General features: G+C 40.0%; 3 protein-coding genes across 3 annotated transcripts; 2 read left to right on the top strand and 1 right to left on the bottom strand.

Moving 5' to 3' along the window:
• The first annotated feature begins 3,431 nt into the window (after positions 1 to 3,431).
• Positions 3,432 to 7,959, top strand: LOC114145329 (ras-related protein Rab-40C-like). Its single transcript, XM_028018834.1, has 6 exons — positions 3,432 to 4,106; positions 4,183 to 4,243; positions 4,332 to 4,392; positions 5,247 to 5,324; positions 6,217 to 6,439; positions 6,856 to 7,959. Exons 1-6 carry the CDS (start codon positions 3,953 to 3,955, stop codon positions 7,170 to 7,172), a joined length of 894 nt encoding a protein of 297 aa, XP_027874635.1. The 5' UTR covers positions 3,432 to 3,952; the 3' UTR covers positions 7,173 to 7,959.
• Positions 7,960 to 10,711: 2,752 nt separating this feature from the next.
• On the top strand, positions 10,712 to 13,692 carry wfikkn1 (WAP, follistatin/kazal, immunoglobulin, kunitz and netrin domain containing 1). The gene is made up of 2 exons (XM_028019234.1): positions 10,712 to 11,053; positions 12,160 to 13,692. The coding sequence occupies exons 1-2, from the start codon at positions 10,802 to 10,804 to the stop codon at positions 13,678 to 13,680; spliced, it is 1,773 nt and encodes a 590-aa protein (XP_027875035.1). The 5' UTR covers positions 10,712 to 10,801; the 3' UTR covers positions 13,681 to 13,692.
• mettl26 (methyltransferase like 26) lies at positions 13,678 to 17,601 on the bottom strand. The gene is made up of 6 exons (XM_028019233.1): positions 17,261 to 17,601; positions 16,984 to 17,146; positions 15,585 to 15,644; positions 15,451 to 15,518; positions 14,430 to 14,508; positions 13,678 to 14,330 (listed from the first exon to the last, which is right to left on the bottom strand). Exons 1-6 carry the CDS (start codon positions 17,452 to 17,454, stop codon positions 14,274 to 14,276), a joined length of 621 nt encoding a protein of 206 aa, XP_027875034.1. The 5' UTR covers positions 17,455 to 17,601; the 3' UTR covers positions 13,678 to 14,273.
• Between the last annotated feature and the right edge of the window lie 76 nt (positions 17,602 to 17,677).

Below are 17,677 nucleotides of genomic sequence, written 5' to 3'. Positions count from 1 at the left end.
CCAAGAGCGACTGGAGATTATTTCCTTGGGTGCTTCTGGGTAAAAAGATGCATCATATTAAAATGTTAACTTCTTATAGAGTGCTATTTTGATTCTGCAAGATTATAATTTTACTTCAAAGAGGACTTCCATCACCAGCATTAACTTTTACCCAACTCAAGATAAGAGTTACTTAAGAGTTAATTACAGGTCTGTGTAAAGGGCTTTCCATGCCGTAGATTGAGAACACCATCTTACCCTGCTGGTGGGGATGTTGATTCACAGCAGTTGCACACTCAGTCCTTACCATAGAGCTTCTTCCATCTGGTGCACAAACAGGATTATCCACTCAAAAGATTGTTAAAGCTTCTATAATTCTGCACTAAAACATGTCTGCAGCTGCTAATAAAATCCACCATAGGCAAGTTCAGCAACTTACTAGCATGGTCATAATTGGAAGTGTTCTGCTTTGGGCATGGAGTAGGTGGCTCTACATTCATCTTAAAATAAAATTCCTGCTAGACCATGCATCTCATTATTAAAGCACATCTTCTGTTTAACAGTATGCAGCTCTTATTGGTTTATGTTGCCTGTTCAGAAATGGTGGAAACTCTAGACCATCTTGGAGTCACGACGAGGGAATTTTGATTGTATAGGCTTGTCATAAGTTTGACAAAACTACACTTTTGTTATTGGTCCCAATCAAGCAATTTAATTTTAACCCAAATACTTCACTATTTACCCTTGATGATGACGAGGTGAGCAGAGGTCTTGGGAGTCACAAAGCACTTTTTGATCTACATCCTTTCCTCCTCACTCTTTGTTTTGTCATGTCTGTTGGCTTCAAAGTACATTGGATCTCCTAAGTTGTAGATTTTGTTTCTTGATGCTGCAGGAAAACTGAACTCACGTCAAATCGATTCAAAGGGTTTTCCACAGACAGGTCTGACAAGTGTTTGTAACTGCCAACTGCGTTAGCTGGAGGGTTTGTGAATACTGAACATACATACTGACGTTGTAAACAAACTGTTTGGCTGCATGTAAATAAAACATTTCATAAACAGATTTTAGGTTTTCTTTCTTCACCTTATCTTAAACTAAAATGTCCACCTGTGGAGGAGTTTTGATTTAATTCAGAGACTGACTGTCTTGTGTTCTGTAAATCATTGTCTTGCTACATAATGAAGGACATTTGAACTTAATGTCATGATCTGATGGCTTGAGATTCCACATGATTTTTATTTTGTTTCTCTTCCATTCTTTAGTTTGGGGCCTGATGTACTGCTTTTTGATATATTTTAGCCTACTTCATGTTGACAGATGGGATCTATTTAAGTTTTGTCTTGATTGTTGGTGTCATTCAGGCCTGATGTGGCATGTAAAATTGAACAGACCAGTCAAAAAAAAAAAGTGGTTATTCACAGTTAAATTATGATTTAATGGTAAGCGCGATTACCTTTACACATAGGGCCTGGATGAATTGAATGCATTTCCTCCTTAATGAAATTATCAGTTGAAAACTGCTTTCTGATGAACATGAGAAAAAACAGCATCAGCAGCCAACATATTGCTTCTGTCTGTAATACTGATTTTTAATCTTAATATCTGTAGCAATTCTTAATATCTGCAGCAAAAGTACTCCTCACTGTTATAATTCTTGCTACATAGTTTATTTCTGAGGAGGATCTTAAGACCCCACACTTGTCGATTGGCAACCCAAAGCAGATGCTGAACCCTAACTTTGGAAACCATTGATATAAAGTACTCAGATGGAACAAAAAAAGCAAATAAAACAGAATAAATCTGCAAAGGGACAAATGCTTTCCAACAGCACATCTAATGCAGTCTAAGTAGGGGGACACTTGGCTGACCTTCCTCCATGGCTCCCCCTGGTGGTGCTTCTGAAGAAAATAAAAAAGAGCATTTCTCCCATTCTCACTATAACAGGAAGCTGGGATTGTAAGTCTGGCTTGAAAAAGCCTACCATCTAGGGGAGAAATGGTGAAACTGCTCTTTGGTTGGCACTCTTTGTCCACTAAGTCTTTGCAGTTTTGGATGAAAACCGACTTTGTAAGAGTAAAACAATCTGTAACAATTAAAAAGAGACACATAGAAGACGCATTTGACTCAACAATGGGCTCATGTTTAATGAGAGGTCTTATCACCTCAAGGAACGAGTCTTACCTTTAAAATTTACTTTGCAGGGGAATACCAAATGGCATTTCCCTTAAAACTGGAGTAGTTGACTTCAGTCAGTATATGAGACAATGTTCAGAAAACCAAAAAAAACAAAGAATTCAAGTTAAATCTTTACTCCTCTGGAATTTAATAATCCATTTTTAGAGTGTACAGAAGATAGTGGTAATCTTTATCAGCATGGTTCATTGGACCACTCCCTAGTGTTAAATATTTGTTATGCGTCCTGAGACTTAAAGACCTCCTTCCTGGTTCTTGCGTATATTCTGTCTAGGTAACATCGTACTTCGACTAGCTCCGGTTTGTTTGCTGCGCCTTCATCACTTGGAAGAGTGGGAGGAATACCCAGACACACTCTCTAGAGCCAGATGGGATTTTTTTCTAATCCTAGTTTCAGGCTTCAGAACTTTTCTGTGATCACTGGAAACAAGAACATTGAGATATTCAGAAAGCTTATTTGATCCGTCCCTGGAGGAATCATCGGCTGAGGCAGGCAGAAACTAGGCTTTAAACAACAAAAGTTGCTTTGCTTTTTCAGGTGTCACTATCTGCTCTCTTTCTGAATCAGACTCAGGAACTTTGAGGAGAGCAAAACACAATCAGAACAAGCCCAGCACCTGAAAGAACCATTTTCAGCCCAAAAACTGCCGCTGGCAGGTTTTCAACAATCTACAATCTGGAGAGGACTCTAAAGAATTGTTGAAAAACACCAAAACATCTGGGTCTTCCTGTGGGTCTTCCATATATATTTCACATATTATCAATATGTACACAATAATTGCAATATATATGGAATTTGGCCTACAGCAAAAACATACAGAAGCATAGAGCAATCCTGAATGTAGCTGAAAGCTCTATCTTTCTGATACAGGTGAACATATATGTGCAAATGAAAAAAAATTAAAAACAAAAAAATAAAAATATGGCAAAAACAACGTTAACAAATGAGGAGATATCAACATGAAGTAGGAATGCTTGAATTGAAATTATTGAGGTAATAATTGCGATTATTACCTCAATAATTTAAATTATTACTGAGATATTGTTTGAAATTATAAACAAGATCTTTAAGGGGGCTGGGAAGTATTGTGTAAATTTTACTTTTTGAGCTTTATATCATATTATAATTTTGATCCCTCATCAAAAACATACCCGGAGTGTTGCTTTGATTCTTTTATGCATGTTCGAGGACAATCATACTTTCTACAAAAGTTTCAGCATTATTTCGAATTTAACTTACCGGAAGTGACGCAGTGACTGGTGTCACTGCCTGGTTGTTCCCTCACGGTCCGATCACAGCGTCGTTGGAGTCGGGGAGGCCCTGTTATTTCACTTCAGCTTTTTAGTCTTTCGCGATCAAGTGGAGACAAACTCCGATTTGGTTTGGTCAAGTGCCGTTACAAGTCAGTTTAAACCGGTTAGTTTTAACTTTACGGCTTCAGTTTGTTAAAGAATGTCAATGTTTAAGTTAGCTGGCTTGCTAACGGGAGAGCTAGCAGCCAATGTTGTTTTGATAATTTACTAAAACAAGACAGTCTCCATATCCATGATTATAGTTTGCATTTCAGTGCAGTGGGAAATATAATTAGCAGCATATTAATGATTGAGCTATAGAGAGAAATTAATTTGTTTTAAGTTCGAATAGCAGCTAACTAGTTAGCCAGTGCTAGCAGCTATCGACTAGCGTCCGCTGGCTCTCTGGGGAACCCTCCCGATTGTCCCCCGAACAGCAAATAGAAACCGGGGAGCTTGTAAAGCTCTCAGCGAACCAGATCCAATGCGTGGGATGATGGGAACTCAAAGCAGCCCCGTCAAGAGCTACGATTATCTCTTGAAATTTCTTCTCGTGGGAGACAGCGACGTAGGGAAAGGAGAAATCCTGGAGAGTTTGCAGGACGGATCTGTCGAGTCTCCATACGCCTACAGCAGCGGTAAATAATTCTTATTCACTCCGTCAGAGGTGCTAGATAGGAGAGCTCGACATAAATTCAATGTGTGTGGTTTCAGGGATTGATTACAAGACCACCACCATTCTGCTGGACGGTAGACGGGTGAAATTAGAGCTCTGGTGAGGCCTCAGCGTCACTAAATGACCAGTTTGTAGGTGTTGTAGCTTCGTAGTATATTTAAAAATGCCTCATCTGTGCCTTCAACAGGGACACATCTGGCCAAGGGAGATTCTGCACCATCTTCAGGTCTTACTCTCGTGGAGCACAGGTAATCCCGAAAGCAGCTTTAACTTGTTTCTTAAAAGGTTTAAATATTTACCTGCAAAATGGATAATGCAGCTAAATGCATTACATACACGCACTTTTCTCATGCAACATGGTGACTGGTACTAGATTAGTAGTTTTAAAATGAGATAATACAATCTTCAATAAAAACATGGTATTAATACTTAGAAAAATGTCTTAGAAATTAAATGTTAGTGGTTTCAACCTTCTATGTTGTCTTCAGTTTCACACCATCCCAGATGTTGGTTTCTGGAAGGCTTTTGATCTTCTGTGAACAAAACAGGCTTCTCTCCCCCAAGCTCAAATGATAGTGCCTTGGGGAAGATGCTAAATTTATGGCCTCCTGTGCTCTGGCAACACAGCAGGAGACCCCATTGAGAGATCTGCATTTGGTTCCTGTTTGTCTGAATGCTTGCTCATCTAGTTTAATTTTAAATCCTTAACACAAACCTGTTCAAAATAAAGAAATGTGTTCAAAATAAGATTAACTGTATTAAGCACTAAAAATAATCATTTTTCCTCAACACTGGCCTCACTTCTGAAATGCTGGTGTGGATTTGGTTTCATGTCTGACGGTTAGTGGTGTCACCACTAAAGCTGCGCAGGTAAAGTTGGTTAAAAGTTGCGGGTAAAAATAAGAAGTTTTTTCTCAAATTTGAAAGTGACGGGAACCTAGCAGCAGGCAAATGACACACTTGGAAGCATTTGTTTAAAAGCTGAAGCATGCCTTTTCACACAAATGTAGTTTTTGCAGATTATTTATATTTCTCCATCCTTATTCCCGGTGAGATCCCGTGCATGTTAAACCTCTTTATATGATTTTTCTTTTCTGTACAGGGCATCCTTCTTGTATATGACATCACCAACGGCTGGTCGTTTGATGGGATCGATCGATGGATCCGGGAAATTGATGAGGTAATCGCCTTAATCCATTTATAGTTGGCAGAAAAATAGTATGTGAAAAATATGTACTGATACTGAAAGTACAGTGGCTTGCTAACATTTTCATTCTTATTGAATTTCTCCCACATTACAACCACAGTCAGTATAATTTATTGGTATTTTTGTGCTACATCCATACCAGTAAGTAAATACTTGTGACGTAGAAGAAGCAATGGTTTAGCTCAAAGCTAAACCATTCATACTTTAGAACAGCCTAGTCAAAGTTCAGACCCAGTTGAGAATCTGTTGCATCAAATCAGGGGTGCTGAAGGTAATTGCGTGATAGACTTTTCAGATTTTTATTTGTGAAAGATTTTGAAAGCAGGGTTTCCCAGAGTGTATTATAAGCCTGGCAGGCCACCAGGCTTAGCATAGCTTATTTATTTTTAAAAATGTTTGCATTTTTTAAGAGTTTATAGTTGGTTTTCAGGTATTAATCTTAAAATCTTTCAATAACACATAATTATTAAGTGATATTTTCAAGTTTCCTGTCAACTTTAAACATTTTTTAACTCAAAAACACAGTGGACCGCTGGATAGAATGGCTGCCTTAGCACCCACCCCCCAGTCTTAGCAAGTTTTCTGGGGGAAACCTTGGAAAGCATGAATCACTTTCCTTCCTTTTTACCTTTAAACGTTATTTCATGATGATTTGTCACAGAAATACAAGACAAGAAAATCAATTCCTGTCTTTGGGTGTTGCTTGACACATTTTTGGACAGTATACGGGATGAGAACACCTTATCAAGAGATTGTATCATCCACACTATCCTGGTCTGGTATTAAGCCTCAGCTCAGAAGACAAGTGGAGGTTTTTTAACATGTAGCTGAAGAAGAATCATAAGAGGATTTTGTTTTCCCTCAGCATGCTCCCGGCGTTCCCAGGATCCTTGTAGGAAACCGACTTCACCTGGCTTTCAAGCGCCAAGTGCCGACAGAGCAGGCGAGGGCTTACGCTGAAAAGAACAGCATGACCTTCTTCGAGGTCAGCCCTCTCTGCAACTTCAACGTCATCGAGTCGTTCACAGAGCTGTCGCGTATCGTGTTGATGAGGCACGGCATGGAGAAATTCTGGAGGCCCAACAGAGGTGAGTCAGCGGAGCCGGTTCTTACCTTTATCTTCCTAAGGGTAAACTGAGACAGAATAAATAACTTAAAAATGTATTTCCAGTTTATTCTTCCAATTATCTAAAAGCTGAGTCCTCCTTTCCTTATACTCTCCACTCAGTTTTTGTATTTTTTATTTCTACTTTTTTTCTTTATTTTTTTCTCTTTTTTTCCCCTCCCGGTTTTCTATTTCTCTTTCTTTTTATTTAAAAAGAAAGAAAAGATAGAAAATATAAAAGAAATAACTTTTTTATTCTCTTTTTGTTTGTTTTTTCTCTTTTTTTGACCTTGACTTGAGAGAAAAAAGGGGAAAAAAAGAAATAAACTTTTTTTGTTTGTTTCTTTCCTTCACCAACACATACATTTTTAATAGTTTTTACTTTTTTTTCCCCCTCAGTCTTCAGCCTTCAGGATTTGTGCTGCCGATCGATCGTCTCCTGCACGCCGGTCCACCTCATCGACAAGCTGCCACTTCCTGTCGCCATCAAATCCCACCTCAAGTCCTTCTCCATGGCCAACGGCATGAACGCCGTCATGATGCACGGACGCTCGTACTCAGTCGCCAACAGCACGGCGTCTGGTGGCAGCGGTGGCGGAAGCAAAGCCAACAGCCTGAAACGCTCAAAGTCCTTCAAAACTCCACAGAGTCCTCCGATGAACTCGTCCTCCTCTTCCTCATCCTCCTCCTCTAAAGGCAACTGTAAGATCTCATAGTGAAGTAGGGCAGCGATATTTGCCCCACTCCCTCGCCCCTCATTAGGGCAGATATTAAAGCTGTTGCTCCAAGACGTCACAAGGCCGAAGACCATGTAGAGCTCCCAGCTGCCAGAAATGAAAACAGATATGAACTTATTTGATGTTCAGGAATCAAGCTGGACTAGGACTGGTTTCTGTTCTCCTTGCTCTCGCCGGCGCCATCTTGTGGATGCTCGATTACCTGTTCTCTATCAAGGCGGGGAGGATTTCCTGGGGATCAACTAATGTGAATCAAGGGTTATCTCTCACTAGTTAACACTACAGATGATTCTCTTCTGTAAGGAAAAAACAAGATTGTTTACTGGTATTTAAAGCTGGACTTGAAGTTATGTATGTGTGTGTATATATATATATATATATATATGTATATATATATACATGTGTATTTGTGAAGCAGTGATTTTCATGTAGAGGAGCTTCTCGTGTTTGTTTTGTCTCGAGTGTTTTGTGTTTTATGGCCTTTTTGTACAGGGAAAAAAATGTTGCTTTGCTATTTATTCAGAACATTTTGTTTGAAACATTTTAAAATATGCCAATGAAGTGGAGTTAAGGAGGAACAGATTTTAAACAGAAGCTCTTATTTTCCAAAAACTATTGATTCGGGTCCATTCGTCACTGCACTGTGTCTGGGCTGTTTAAACCTAAATTGGATCCGCCTTGTTGTGTAACTGTTTTAACTATCGACAGCATGGTTAGTTTTGTTCTCTGCTCGGCTCTTATTAAAAACAGAACTTGTACAAACGAGCGCACTGATCGTCGTGTTTTCACTTTCAGATTCATTCATGTTGACATTAGCTACAGGAGAATTTTGTTTGCTTTAGGATATTGTGAGTAATTTTCAGTATAAAACAATATCTGACAGCTCAGTTGCTGTGGCCATGTGAAATGGGAGACAATTGGAAACGCTGCAAAAACAAATATTTACCAAGTATTTTTGGTCTGGTTTCTAGCTCAAACATCGATGTGAAATAATCTGCCAGTAAAACTAATATTACGGAAGTTTTGCCTTAGGCTCCTATATCTCCAATATAAAAGAGTACAGTTTTTGCACTAGAAACGAGACCAAAAATACTTTTAAGATTTTGTGTTTTTGCAGTGCAGTCACTTAAAGTTGTTTTTTTATTAAAATTTTTTACAGTGATTGGTCTTTTCTAGAGAACATATTCTTAATGCATCAAACAGGGTACATAATATGGAGCAGTAATTGTATAATTTAGATTATTTAGAGGCATGGACAATCTCAAGTTCTTATAGTAGATTAACTTTGTTGATCTACTGACACTAAAATGTTAAATAAAAATGTCTATCATTAAGGTGCTGTTATTTCAACCTGCTTGCTGCTACCTAGCAGAGTTAGACTGTGATTTGAAAACACAATTTCTAACAAGCAGTGTCTATTTAGATTCTCCCTCCTTCCCCGTTTTTGGGATCTGAAACATTTGTCTTTGTAAATGTGGGACAATTATCTTTCGTTCAGTCAGCTGACCAGCAGTTGTGGAGGAACTCTGGAAATCTTCAGTCACTCCAGTACTTTCTCTGCAATTTAATGATTTGAAACCTCGATCTCATCAGAGACCAGCCCATGCCGACTGCATAGATTAAATGGTTTAAATGCAGTTTGTCATGTCTTGAAGCGTAATGTTCTACAGGCAGGGTGAACATTTAAACATTTTTTCTCTGTACTGCAAGAACAACTAAATGGCATTTCAGAGTGTATTTTGTTTTGCAAGAGGTAAAATTTAAATTAAAGTCAACATGCAACATGTTTGAAATGACCATCAGACACATTATAAGATATGTAGAAAAACTGAATGTTCATTTGTTTTATGAGTCAACTACTATAAGTAGCAGATTCTCATGTTTATGTAAATGTATTTATTTTCATTCCAGCTTCCTCATGGTTGTGCGTTGTAGTAGAGCATGTCCCCATGGTTCCTCTTTAGAACAATAGCCTACAAAAACACAGTCGTACCAAGTATTTTTTAGTGTAGTTTCTAGTGCATATATCTTAGTACACTTGAAGTAAGAGTAAAATAACTTTTCAGTAAGATATATGAGCTTAAAACTATTGTTTTAAGTCAATAACTCCTTAATATTGATTCAAAAAAATAGTTCAGTTGGCACTTATAAAATGGGAAAAATGTCTTGCTAGAGCTGAAATAATCTGCTAGTGGAAGTGGTATTTATTTTTAAATCAGCATTAAGGAATTCTTAACTTAAAACAAGCTCTCATACCTTGCTGAAAAGTTACTTGTAAGTTAGTTTTTCCTCAAGATATTTGCACTAGATACTACACCAAAAAGACTTGGTAAGTCTTTGTGTTTCTGCTCTGCAAACGCCCTCATGCAAACATTCAATAAAGAATAAGAGAGTGGTGTGTCTCAAAGTTTGCCACAATTTGTTTTCTTGTGGTCAAAATCACAAGGAAATATAGATTTTACTTCCAAGTATGTATTAGGTGTTGTGCTTTTACGCAGACATTTATCAGGGCCTCCGTGGGAATCGTGGGAGTAATTTCCCTCTCCTTTCCTTTTGTCCAGCCCGGGGACTGGCTGGTGTTGAAGTGCATTAAAAACCTGTGGGTGTGGGGGAGCTGATTTGATTAGCTGCTCCCTCGGCATTGGCCAGTTCGGGATAACCGGGGGGCTCCATCGCCGCGGAGCGTGAATGCGGGGCGGTCAGAAGTCACCGAAAGGTTGCAGGGTCACTGCCAATGAAAAGATGAGCAGGAAGGAGCGGCTTGTGTAGGGAGGCGGGGGTGCGGGGTGGTAGCTGGATCTGGAGCCCGGCTCGGCAACAAAAGATGAGTCACACCCTGCTGAAAATGGGGCTCTTTACGCCTTCCCACCTGGCCGAGGCATCTCTGAGCCGAGCGCCAATGAGGCCCGGTGGTAAACTGACCCATGTCTAGACAAGAAGAGAAGGGCGCAAACGACGTTGTTAGTGTTGGACATGATGCGACACGCCCTCTGCTTGGCCTTTCAAGCTCCCTGCCTCGAGGGCCTTTTAGCATGTCTATATATCTGAGTGTGTGTATACAAGTCCGTAGATATGTAGATATTTATCTACATCTAAATGCAATTTTCCCATTAAAACGGGCATCTTCCCTTTCTATTTAGCAGCAGTTTGCAGCGTGGCTCCACTTGTCTTTGATGTTTTTACAATGTTTGTCCAGTTGCGTTGCTCACGGTGTTGCTTCATAAAAGTTTCCGACTCAGGACGGCCGTGGGGGCGGTCAGAGAGGGTGGGAGGGGAGGCTGCCCTTTCCACCTCCATTCACACTCTGAAAGGCTGCAGCCGTCTCTCTCTCTCTTTCTCTCTCTCTTTCATTGTGGATAGCTGGCTGCGTCCTTCGTTCGTTTCCGAAGGTGAATTTTGCTCTTTGTTGCTCCAGACCTTGATTATTTAGGGGGGATATTTTAAAGTAGGCAATTAGCATGCGCTCGGGCGAATACTCATTAAATCTCACGGGCTGTAAAACTGGAACTAAGTCGGTTTTTCCTCAACAAAGCATACAGACATATTTAACAATCTCTATTATTTGAGACCCGAAGGAGGGATGGAATTACTCGTTCAAAGGAGCAAAAATGCCTGAGATCCTTCTCCAACTTTTTCAAGTCAGGCATTCAAAGGACAAAAGGTGGCAAAGCAAACCGCCCTTCAGATGGACACGCGTGTTTTTGTTGGTGCTCTTGATTTGCGATTTTCTCGACTTTTCCTTGACTGCCAGTGTGACAGGAGCCACGGCGGAGCACGAAGGGTTTTGTCCCAACAAGCTCAACACCAATCTTTGGGTTGATGCACAGAGCACCTGCGAGAGGGAATGCAGCTTGGATGAGGTGAGACCCTAAAAAAAAGAGGCCAAACAGAGTGGAGAGGATGTGGGGTAATTCAGATGAACGAATGAACTATTAGTTTTCTGTACTGCACAGTAAAAAACCCGAGAGTGAATGGAAAACGCATAGTTGGTGTGTTTAAAATTTTTTCTCCTCCAAAGCTCAGGTGAAGTGGTGTAGTTATTACACTGGATAATGTGGAACATTCAAACCTTAAAGCAGCTCTTGCAGGTGTCCAGAGGTGGCTGAGGTATAAGCAAACTTTGCGACCGCTTTAGACTAAATCCCAAAGTTTGTTGTTGATGGTCTAAATCATTGGCTCAATTATTCCAACAGTAGTCATTGTGAGTAATAAAAAGATGACAAGTTATTCTGAGAAGTACTCTCTCTCTATCTCTATATATACAGTATACTGTATATATATGGGCGTGTGTGTGTGTATATATATATTAGAATTTTTAAAAATAAATCCAAAATGTGTTTATTCAAACTGTAATCCATGAAAACAGAGGGACATTTATCGTTGACCTCAGGAAATATGCACTTGAGTGTAGCGGGAGGACGTTGGAAAATTGGATTATGACAAGGCTTCCAACACTATCTGAACTGTAGCATCTTGGACAGGCATGGGCATCTAGGGGTGAGATCAGACACAAACATTTAAATAAAAATAAGATTTTAAATGTAATTTCTCCTTTAGTTACACAGTTTTTCAGAAGTTCAGTGTGGTTTGCCACAGATGTTTTGGTTATATGTAACTAAGAGAAAAAAAATAAGTCTAGTTACAGCTAAGAGGACAGTTTCATAGGTTACTAGAAAAATCAGATGGACATTTACAAACAAAGAGGTAGTAGACCTCAGTCCATGTAGCTTTGTGTATATTCATGGTTTTGTGTTGGCATATTTCCATTTCTTCCTAAGAATCAACGCTTTTTGTAAAAGTTTAGCAGTGGGCCTTTGTGCGAAGTTTTAATGTCGTTTTACCTGTTGCTCTTTTTAGTTACTGTGCAATTACTTTCTTAAAAAAAATGTCAATCTTCTCTTGAATACTGAATGCATTTTTCCTTTCAAATGGCATAAATGACAATCTGAATTTGCTGCTTTCTCAGGACTGCGCTGAACATGAGAAATGTTGCACCAATGTCTGCGGGCTCAACAGTTGTGTTTCTGCACGTTTCTCCGATGGCACGCCTGCTCAGCCCGATGGTAAGGAAGGAGGTGCCGACGGAGACGCTGCCCCTGCCTCCACGGCTACCTGTGAGGGCTTCATCTGCAGCCAGCAGGGGGCAACCTGTGACATTTGGGATGGACAGCCTATCTGCAAATGTCAGGACCGCTGTGAGAAAGAACCCTATTTCACCTGTGCATCAGATGGCCTCACCTACTTCAACCGCTGTTACATGGATGCAGAAGCCTGTATCCGGGGAGTGACTTTGACTGTGATTCCTTGCCGCTTCTACCTTGCTGGTCCTCACACCAGTCCATTGCCTCTTGATACTACAGTTTCTCCAACCACAACATCCTCGCAAGAAGACCCCATGCCCCCCACACTGTACTCAAACCCTCACCACCAATCAATCTACGTTGGGGGCACCGTTAGCTTCCACTGTGATGTGATTGGAGTCCCCAGACCAGATGTGACATGGGAGAAGCAAAGTGAAAGACGTGAGCGTCTAGTCATGAGGCCGGACCAGATGTATGGCAATGTAGTTATAACAAACATTGGTCAGCTAGTTGTTTACAATGCCCAGGTCTGGGATACAGGCATATATACATGCATTGCAAGAAACTCCGTAGGAGTTCTCCAAGCGGATTACCCGTTGTCTGTTATTCGCAGAGCTGATGATGACTTTTCCGAAGATCCGGAGTTGCCTATGGGACGGCCGTTTTCTCCAGCCGATTGCCTTGCTGAAGTCGACACTAGAGTGTGCAGTGGGGAGCGTCACGTGGATTGGTATTATGACAGCAAGCTAAGCTCCTGCATGACCTTCAGCAGTGGCGGGTGCGACGACAGTCGCAACCGTTTTGAGACGTACGAGGAGTGCAAAGCGTCCTGTCAGAGAGAGGGGATGGGGATCTGCTCCCTGCCGGCGGTTCAGGGTCCCTGCAAAAACTGGGAGGCACGTTGGGCCTGGAATTCCTTACTGAAACAATGCCAGCCCTTTGCCTACGGAGGATGCCAGGGAAATGCAAACAGCTTTGCCACCAAAAAGGAGTGTGAAGCAAACTGTCCACAGCCCAAACAGAAACCGTGTAGAACTTGTCGGATGAGGGGGAAAATGATGCCCACCCTGTGCCGCAGCGACTTTGCCATAATCGGCCGGCTGACGGAGCTCATTGAGGACCTTGACTCCGGTTTGGCTCACTTTAGTCTGGACGAAGTCCTAAGGGACGAAAAGATGGGCCTGACTTTCTTCAACACCAAAAACCTAGAGGTGACCATAGTAAAGATTGACTGGAGCTGTCCTTGTCCCAACATCACTATGGACGAGAACCCCTTACTGGTGATGGGAATGGTGCAGGACGGCATGGCCATCATCCAGCCAGACAGCTACGTCAAAGCCATACCTGAACGCAGGCTCCGTAGGCTTCGTGATGCCATCAATAAAAACACATGTGAAGCATTGTGAAGTTTGCTGGGACACAATGGTACGTTTAATTATTTCACAAATAAGTGACTACAGCCAATTTATTTAAGTAAGGAAGATCAGTTGTTTATATTCAGTCCAACAAAGGTTTTTATGACATTTAAGATATTGTGAGACAATTTATACAGAACTAAAATGCTATTTTATGACACATGTATTTTCTAATGGCAAATGGAAAAAAAATCTGCTAAAATAGCTGCTAACCAAATTAATCATGTTGAGTAAATTCCATTATGTAATATTTAAAATAGGTCACTGTTGTGTATGACTGTACTTTATTTTATGTGCTCTTAAAAACTTGTTTGTGTGTATTGCCCCTCTAGTCATGTACTGTATATTCTAGGTTATCTACCTCTAAAAAGCACTTATGCTTAGTTACTAATATAACATTTGTCTTTCCTAGGATGATAAAAATAAACTTCATGTAAGTGTTCAACTGTACAGTACTCAACAGTTCGACATAGATAGAATAACTATTAAGATTGAAATAATGTGTGCTAAGTTATACAACGATTAAAGTGGAAATTAAGGCGTTTTGACCATCCTTCGCCTCAGAGATGGGTCACCGGGAAACCTCACACCAAACTCTCTTTCCTGAAGAGAAGGCATTTGTTGTTTGCTGGCATCTCCACCTAGACAAATTTAAAGCATTTTAAGATTAAAAACAACATTTTGAGATAAACTTTAGAAAAAAAAATTGCGCCAGATCCCCTTATGAAATAGATACTTACAATTTTCTCTAGGAATAAACCATTTTTTTGTGCCACAGAATTGAGAAATGAGATATCCTTCAGTCCCCATTCTGGATTCCTGCAAGATTAAACATTATATATATATAAAAGTAAAATAAATACAAAGTTATTGTTTGGGTTCTTTTAATATAAATTGCACAGCCTGCTTACTAGTCTTACGGTGTACTAAGGTTTTAAAAAGTTACGGTTTAAAAAGCCCTGAATTTTTCAGCCATATAGTTCTCCTTCAATTTAAAGTCATTTAAATTAGACGTCAGATGTAGTCCTGGGGTGACTGTACTGCCGGTCAGCTGGCTGAAAGAAGGCCGCTATATTTTTATCTTGCTCAAAGACAAAATTAAATGCTCAAAAATTTAACAGTTGGCATGAATATTAATGGAGTCTCTCTCACTGAGGAGGCTCTGTTTTGACACTACATTTACCAAGCTACAAGCAGAACTTTCACTAAGTAGCCAAGTGCAGGTTCGCAACAGGAGCTGAGAGTGAGACTAAGTACCGAGCTTTGAAAAGCATTAATTTAGCAAAATTAATTTACAAAAACATGTTCTACAAGGATCTAAAAATGTGAGGAAATGAAGTAGACTTTGCGGAGTATGAAGACCTGCGATAGGTTTGAAGGATGTGTGTTACTTTTGATGCACTTCCATTCTGAATAGTTCATGTATATTAAGATCAGTGGTATACAATTCAATGATCTCATCCAGTAATGTTACTTTTTATCATCTCACCATTTTGTTTTAAATTAACCAAATGGGAATAAAAATGTCAATGCTCCATGGGTGAGATAATTTCTAACCAAATTAATCAGAAAGTGGATCAAGAGTCATCAGTTCAAGAATCCACCATGGTGAGAAAAACATCTCCAGAGTTTTGCATGAAATCAAGTAGGGTCACTGCTGTGGTATCCGAATTGAAGTTTCAGTGATTGATGATGATGAGCAAACAAAACCAGTGCATTTTTGTTGGTGCATTTATTTAAATAAACAACAGATCATCTTACCTTTGCCTTAGGCTGTAGTCAAAGTCCACGTTGCTTTGAGGGGTGATCTGGCCATTCACTGCATATGGCTGAGAGTATTAATCATTAGGAATCATGAGTGGATCTGATAATGGCATGAAATGTTTTTCGCTTACCCCGTATGTCAACAGAAGACCCTGTGGCTTCAGCAGCACTCCAGCCCCTCTGAATAATCCCTAGAAGAGAACAGTGAGGTCTTTAGGGCACCAGAGCCACATCACATAAAATGGAGGCTGGAAAGTGGAAAACCACTAAAACCTTTTTGTTAGGAACTGCCTACGGTTATCATCTGAGGAGCTACGCATCTGAAGAGCTGTTATGTAAATACACTCAGGGGAAGCTTTATGCATACTGCGTGTGCCTTCAGTATTTAACCAAACCAGGTCAGTTTATTAAAAGATGAATACCGCCATATAAATAAAAAGCTTTCTAAACTGCAAAACACTCAATTTAAGACGCACTAAAAACAACCTTATCAGTTCTGACTGCTGTAAAATAATCTACAGAGGTTCATGTATAACCACTGAGTCATAACCTAAATTCTGCAGAAAAGAAAAGGTTAGAGTATTAGAAGTCTGTGTTTCACTAATCATTTCTCATTATCATAACTTTGACAAGTATTACCTGTACTTTCAATTGCAGTAATTTTCTTAAATCTACTAATTTTATTAGTAGATTCCATAACCAAAAGGCTCAGAAACAATGTGAAAATCTTCAAATCATAGTATAGAATTAAAATAAATTACATCATGAGGTTTGAGTAATTTTATAATTATCTCAATAATTCATAAAAAACCCCCCTAAAAACAGGATTTGATAGGTAATGGTAATATGAAGTAACTTGAATGCAAAAAGGGTTGCTTGGATGCAACTTTAGGTTATAATTATTATTATATTTCAGCTGCCACGCATGGAACCGCTACTTGCTGTCTGGCTGTCAATAATTAAACCTCTCGCTACCTGAAGACCACGCCTATTGATTCTGGTACTACACTGCCCTCTTGTGTGCAAATAATCTAATTACGAAATAAAAATCATTAACCGCCAAATGAGCCAAAATACTCATATCAGGTATTATATTTGAGGGTTTCTGACATTTTTAAGTTCAGTTCATGGTTTGTTTGTTTTTCGAAAATAAAAAAAATAGGTATTTAAACAAAAGGCACTGTATAAATATGAGAGGAAAACAAATAGTAGGTAATCATCCAAAATGAGATCTCAACATAAAGCAATGCAATAATAAAAAATGCATTTCAATGGTTTGCAATGGGAACGTTTTTGTTCTTAGAAACAAACGGGTCCATTTCTGTGTTATTTTGCCTTTTAGGCTAACTTGAACCAGCTGAGATTACTATTCTACTTTAAAATATACCCTTTGCTGTATTTAAGCTACATTTATTCAACACAGCCAACATACTTTGAGGAATGGTATGTCTATAGAATGTTTCGGGATTAAACATTAAGAGCCTGCATTTTTTTTTGAAACATGAAGCTAAAATAATTTGCCAAGCTGACCTCTGTGCAGGACAAGGGAGAAATATGGATCATGTTGATGTTGAGCACCAGGTCAAGGCTTTCAGGCTGAATCCCTGCCCAACCCTGATGAGGCCGAGAAGCATCCAGGTAGACGGCAGGCTTCACGTTGTGCAGCTGATAGTGAGACCTGTAGGCTTCTATACTGAAAGCAGAACACAAAACATTTACTGTGAAGCATAAAGCACAGATTACCTCGACTAAAAATGGCTTACAGAAGCCTTGAAATGTTAGACAGCTAACTAACACCTGTGCTTACCTGGCAAGAGACTGGCGGTCGTACTCAGACGGCTGCCAGGTGATATTCCTCAAAGTCTGTGCAAAGTGAACGACATGCTGCCCGGTGCCAGAGGATATCTCCAGAGCCTGCAGGGGTCTCTCGGTGTTAACGCTGTCCCGGAGCACCGACAGAATAGGCTCCTTGTTCCTCTCTGCCGCGGCGGCGTTCAGCATCGTGCCAAAGCCCGGATTCAGGCGTCGAGTTATCGAGTAGAGTTTATGTAACCACTCCAGCTGGCCCAGTAGAGATGCACCCCACTCAATACACCCACGAATGTGTAGGTTTCACACTTCAACTCTCAACTTCCGCATTCGCATCACGCGCCTGAGCTACAATCCAATCACAACACAGGGGCGGGGACAAGGGCTTCAAAAATAAAACACATCGGTTTTCATC

Source organism: Xiphophorus couchianus, chromosome 5 (assembly GCF_001444195.1).
Source record: "Xiphophorus couchianus chromosome 5, X_couchianus-1.0, whole genome shotgun sequence".
Classification (NCBI taxonomy): domain Eukaryota; kingdom Metazoa; phylum Chordata; class Actinopteri; order Cyprinodontiformes; family Poeciliidae; genus Xiphophorus; species Xiphophorus couchianus.
The sequence above is the reverse complement of the archived record's forward strand: the minus strand, read 5'-3'. Positions and strand labels throughout refer to the sequence as shown.